The sequence below is a fragment of the Argentina silus genome (genome assembly GCF_951799395.1).
Source record: "Argentina silus genome assembly, chromosome: 2".
NCBI lineage: Eukaryota > Metazoa > Chordata > Actinopteri > Argentiniformes > Argentinidae > Argentina > Argentina silus.
The window spans coordinates 15,584,534-15,590,855 of record NC_139656.1 but is presented as its reverse complement, the minus strand read 5'-3'; the positions used below and the strand labels follow the sequence as shown (position 1 = coordinate 15,590,855).

Genomic DNA, 6,322 nt, shown 5'->3' with positions numbered 1-6,322 from the left:
ACATACTGAATCATAGAAGCGCTGGAAGGTTTTTGCTCTTCAAAGTAGCGCAGTTCTGTATGTTTTTATCTTTCTGTTCCACCCCTGCCTTTTCCATTTTGTGCTCTTGGTCCTCTGTCTGAAGGAGCAGGTTTTAGGCTTAAGCTGTAGAGTTCTTCCCGGGAATAATGCTTGATATCAGTCAGTGTATTCTAAACAATGGACAGTTTATGCCAGCATAATTTTTTTTTTCTTGCGAACAATACAAACACAGCACAGACCACCCGACTAAAAGAGGAACGCTGACAGGATGCTCCGCCATGTTTTCTTGTTTGTGTGTATCCGTTTTAGAGATATTGTTTCTCTCTGAAGCTCATGGAGTGAGTGAGGTGTGTGTGTGTGTGTGTGTGTGTGTGTGTGTGTGTGTGTGTGTGTGTGTGTGTGTGTGTGTGTGTGTGTGTGTGTGAGGGAGAGAGAATGTGAGAGTGTGAGAGTGTGTGAGTGTGTGTGTAAAAGAGCACCATTTTAAGACAAATTCCTCTTGAAAGAAAACAGACAAAACAGTCGCCTTTAGGCCGCCATAGAGTTAGTAGTCAAAGGTTTTAACAAGTAGATAGTCTTGCCATTGTTTGTGCTGTGAGAGCCACGCTCCAACATGATCTGTGTGTCCCAATTGTTCCTCCTTGTATCTTAGCAGGGACAGGTAGGTGAAGATAGTAAAGTTTGGTGTGGTTTGTCTCTGCTTCCTTCTCCCTTGTTCAACAACTCTGGCACACTGCAGATCTGGGTGGGTGGCTGGGTGGTATGGACAAGAGTAGGGGACATGGGGTGAGATGGTGGTTGAATGACATTGGGATGAAGTTGGATGGGTGTTGCTTGTGTGTTCTGTGGGCCCGGTTGTCACATGGTCCCCATCACACAGTTCCGTTCTCCTGCCTGGGCTTGTGGACGTTGGTGCGGGAGGGGGTGCTCAGGGAGGGAGCCAGGGTGCAGAGGAACCCAGCAAGCAAAGTGAGACCTAGCCCCCCCCAGGCACAGAACATGGACCAGCCGTAGCCATGGCTAATATCCTCAGGGAGGCCGTACATGGAGCGGGGGTAGCGGGACAGCTCAAAGTTAATGCCTGCCACACATGTGCACAGGGAGATGATACAGCATGTTCCTGTAGGGCAATAAGAAAAAAAATGTAAGGAACCCATTGTTAAATAATTTAGTTTAACTGCATATTATATAATTCCTTGGTTAGTAAGTCTAGTGGATCAGCTAGCCAATAGATGGCAACATCTTCATACTGTATACAGTACAACGTTGTCCTAAACTCATTGTGTACTTCAGTGTAAAACTGTGCTGTGCCACCCCCCCCCCCCCTCTCTCACGCATGCACGCACGCACGTGCACACACACACACACACACACACACACACACACACACACACACACACACACACACACACACACACACACTTAAAAACAATCACGGAGCTCTTACCTCCCATGAGGAAGAGTAGTCCAGCTACATACTGCATGAGGTCATGTTGCTGGCAGCAGCCCAGCACTCCGATGATCCAGCCGAAGAGAATGATGGACACAGCCATTCCGACGAAGCCTGCCGTCATCCTGCGTAGATCTGCAGAGACACAAAGCCCCAAATGTAGTTATTGGGTAAAACACTTCAGTTTCATGAATTGCTAAAATAACAATTTAGAGTAAGAAACAGACGGACAAATGGACAGCCAGACAGAGACAGACACCCAGACAAAGATTGAGCTATGGAGTCCAGACACCCTGTCCAGACAGGTCAGATTCAGACTTACGGAGGGCATGCCACTCATCCTGACGGATGGTCTTTGTGATGTTGATAGGTAGATTCCGGGGAAGGATGGAGGAGGAGTAGTGGTACTTGACTGGGGTACATCGCTGGATCAATCCTGGGAAGCAGAGTTTACAATGGTTGGTGGTTTAACCAAATTGAGAATTTATGAAAGAGGCTTTAACTCAACAACAACAACAACAACACAGACAATATGAGAGAGAGAAATACTCAAAAACAACTGAGTTTACAAACTCACAATTGAACTATATTGGTGAAGCAGAACCTTTGAAATTATTTAGTACACAGTGCCCAACACACCCCAATGATGATTAATATCTTCTATCCAATCAAACCTAAGAACCTACTACACTATATACTGTAGAGCCAATTTAGTAGGACTCAGTAACTCCTCAGTAAGTCTCTATGTTTACGTTTAAACGAGCATAGAAACGACTATATTAACCCACTCAATATGTTCACTCAATCAGTCATTCAAACATTATACAGTTAATTACCATTGAAGATATTGCTATTAGTCATTTGTGTCACTGTGTGTCACTGCTCCAAGTGAGAGACAGTGAGCTGTGATTCAGAGCAGAGCAGGAGTGATAGAGCCTCACAATAAAACACGAGGAAGTATGATTCTTCCCACCACATTAGCCCCAGTGCAGTCATCACCACCATTCAGAGCCAGCTGCTGCCTGGGCTCATAGATAATAGCTTTAAATTCTCTGTTATTTTGTTCTTATTCTGTGAAAAAGGAAGAACAAAGCACTACTCTGACAGCTTTTCGAAAAAATTATGCACTTAATGGACGCCTGCTCGCTTGTACTTTTTGACCACTTTTAGGTCAAGAGCTGCAAGGAAATATTCAACTGTATGATAAACCAAACCCACAGAGGGGAGACAGCAGTGATATCGCCAAAACACTGGGCTGATCAAGTGAAGTTGAGGGAGCTTGCAATAGTTTGTTCCATAACATGAATCCACTCTCACAGCATCTGGACTTCAGCAGCAGAATGTCAACACTAAGATACTTGATCCTTTGTTCACATCCTCACATGGGATCTATAGCAGCTTATGGACATTGCTGGGTTTCATATCCAAGTTTATACTGACTACAATCTACAATTATGTAACAATCACTCTCACCATGCTTTTGGCTGTTCGACTGTGATCGGGTATCTCTGGCATAAACATGAGTTGTAAACCAACTTTTAATATGATGTCAGTCTAAAGAGACTTGGTGCACAGAACAACACATCATTTTGTCAACCATTAGAGTAAACAAAGAGATCTGTATACAGTAAGTGCGTTGGCAAGGGTGGGCATTTTATCTCTTGAGAGGAAGACAGGATCTGCTGGGTTCTGTTGTTGCTTCATGACATCATACATTCACCCAAACATTGGCCCTTCTGATCTCATTGCATGTAAGAAGGCAGCATGCCTCAACCAAACAACTCTCAAGCAAACAGTGCTCTGTTTATCTCAGTACAGTACAAACAAATCCATTTTTACTCCAGCTCAATGGATTGAATCCGAATCTTCTTATCAATGATCTGAATACATTAGGAAAACATTCCTAACATTGACAATCCGTGTCGTTTTCAAATTATTCATCAAGTAGTCGAGGTATGATGAAGGCCTTATTGCATTGTATTACTTAGGGCCCTGCTCTAACGTGTCGGACGAGACCGAGCACAGAGAGGTTCATGGACCGTGATTTTCTTCGGCAGCTAAAAATTCCCAAGAACCCGGATGTTTATCAATAATTCAGTCTTTGCTCCTCTGTCGGTCTCCCCCGTGGCAGTACATTTAGCCGTTATCCATACTAACATATCTCATGTTTATATGTAACAGATGCCAAGATCGAAGTGACCAAATGGCACCTGAGACAAACCGTTCCCTTAAGAGGGTAGACCACCCTCCTCCGCTACACAGAGCAACAAAGCAGACGGGCTGGGCGCATACAATTCAGCACCATGGATAGCGATATAGGCAACACACAAATGCGTAAAATACGGAGGTGTCACATCTTGAGCGTCACGCGACTCGCACCCCCTTACCAATATAGCCTACTGTAGTTTACAATGATGAGTGAGAGCCACATAAACTGATTTTATGACACCGATAACGATTCTGGTGACAGTAGCTTGTGCATTAGTTCATGTTACCATATCCAACGTATGATAGCATTAGGCCTATTTTGGATCATCTAACCAACATGTTTACATTCAGTATCACCAAGGCCTGATGTAGGCTAATTATCCATCCTTACCTTTATAAATAAGGTCCTCTTGTTCCAGGTCAAATCCTTCTCGATGACACTTTCTCCAGAGCCCCGAGATGGTTGAATTGAACTGGCGACTGCAGTGTGACTCCATCGCTGATGCTGCGGCCAGAAAGTGCCGTTTTTCCCTAATAAGAGCTCCGGCATTTGGGCCGTTATCTTTCCTTTCAATACCCTTTGGGGGCATTTGGAGAGGGAGATTGTGATTTGAGATGTAGATGTACCCGGGGTCGTTGCGCTTGTTGGCATAGTTTTTACATCTTTCCCGGTGCCTCCGCGCATCTGTCTCATACCAATAGTCGGTGCAGATTGCCATGGCCAGCAATCCCAGCGCACAGAACGCTAAGAACAGCCCCGTGCTGGTTAAAATTTTCATGGCGGCCATCTTCCCCGCTCGATGGAGAGCCCCGACAGTCGCGAGAAGGTTCCTCGGCGGCCGTGATGGTACCCCGTGTCAGAAATCACGATGGTGCTCACAGCCTCATGCAGTTCTGGACAGAAGCAGACATGATGTGCGGCCCGTTTCTCTTGGGCTGGATGCTGTCTATTGTTGTGGTGCGTCCCGACAGATGTGATGCTTTTTCCACCATCTGTTTTGGTCCAGGAAAGAGGAGAGGGGATGGATGGCGACCAATGCTGCGAGGAGTGGGTAGTGATGCAGTTCACTCTCTCTCCTCTCGGGTTTCTGCGGGATGAGGAACGACTTAACACTGGCAGTATATCTTCAGTAGCTTTATGATATGATAATACAGTAATAGAAATGGTACAAATTATATTATTGACATTACAGATAGGCCAATTGTTAGGATACTGTAATTGTTATTATTATTATTATTATTATTATTATTATTATTATTATTATTATTATTATTATTATTATTATTAGGGGTCTAAGCCTGATCGACCCTATTATTGTAAGTTATTTTTTATTATTATTATTGTCAATTTCGCGTGAGATGCTTCATGCTAGGGACTTGAAACTTGGCAGTATGATAGAAAGTGGTGACCACGACCCCAAATGTAATAGTACCCCCATTGCCCTAATGGGGGTGCTATAACAGGTGTTTAACATTGCCAATTTTGAAAGATCATATCGTCCACACCCTGTGAGAAATGTTGTACATAGGTCCCTCTCATCATGATTAACACAAAAGCCTATAGGACTTGATGGATTTTTTCAAATTTTGTGAAAAACACCTAAAACACCTAAAAAAGGCTTACAGTTTACAGTTATTGATCTATCTGCACCAAACGTGTTATGCAGCATCAATGGACTGAGGTGCTTACATGATCCATTTTGTTTACCATGTGAATAAATAACATGACCGCTAATAACCAATGAATTGTTCAGGGGTGTGCCCCTCACACAAATAGTTATAAATCAAAGACAATTAATCCTATCATGATGAAACTTGCTACACAGGTCCATTAGGGTCATACCCCTTAAGCATCTCAGGGTCATACCCCTTAAACCACATGCAAATCAACCAAAATGGGGCACCATAAATGCCATATTTTGATATTTCTTAATGTGGCTCACCAAATGTCATGAAATTTGGTACACTTGCCCTGGGGCACAGTCTTAGCCAATAGCTTAAACATGGTCATGACCATACTGTTGGGCTTGTGGGCGTATAAATGCCTATAAATCAAATACGGTTGGCACCACCGTCATACTCATATTCGTATCCGTATCCGTGTATAGGACTTGATTGTCCTATCCCGATAATATATGTGATCGGACAACTGGGGGTTCAAATTGATTGATTGATACTTAGAATGATGGGGCTGCGCATTGTGTGCAAGTCAAGGTGCGCCAGTCGGTCTGAAACTATATTCGCGATCACCTGTCACTATTCCTGTTGATAAATTCCTGTTATTTGAAATGCATGCCTTGTTCATGTAATAACTGACACACAAAATCAAAGATCAATAGTTGTTGTTTATTATTGTACAATATTACCACAGTTTCGCAAGGTATGCACTTTGAGCTCACCTAAACACAGACTGCTGCAGCTGCACATGGTCACCTGGCTTCTTTCGAACTGTCTGTCTGAGGTGAACGAGATAGCGTTGGGGAAGAAGGAGCAGAGCACAGCATACAGTTCAACGCTCTGATCCAATCATGGCAGCAAGCATATCGCACACATCTCCCATTGGTTTACAGACAGTTTAACCAATGACACACTTATTTTTTTTAGATAGAATAAAATCATCTCCGATTACGGATAATTTCTGAA

The 6,322-nt window shown here is 43.5% G+C and overlaps 1 protein-coding gene across 1 annotated transcript; it reads right to left on the bottom strand.

The window, feature by feature from the left end:
* Positions 1–893: 893 nt before the first annotated feature.
* tmem276b (transmembrane protein 276b) lies at positions 894–4,467 on the bottom strand (the record flags this gene model as incomplete). Its single annotated transcript, XM_083688995.1, has 4 exons — positions 894–1,141; positions 1,469–1,606; positions 1,794–1,907; positions 4,071–4,467. The coding sequence occupies 4 exons, from the start codon at positions 4,465–4,467 to the stop codon at positions 894–896; spliced, it is 897 nt and encodes a 298-aa protein (XP_083545121.1).
* Positions 4,468–6,322: the final 1,855 nt, after the last annotated feature.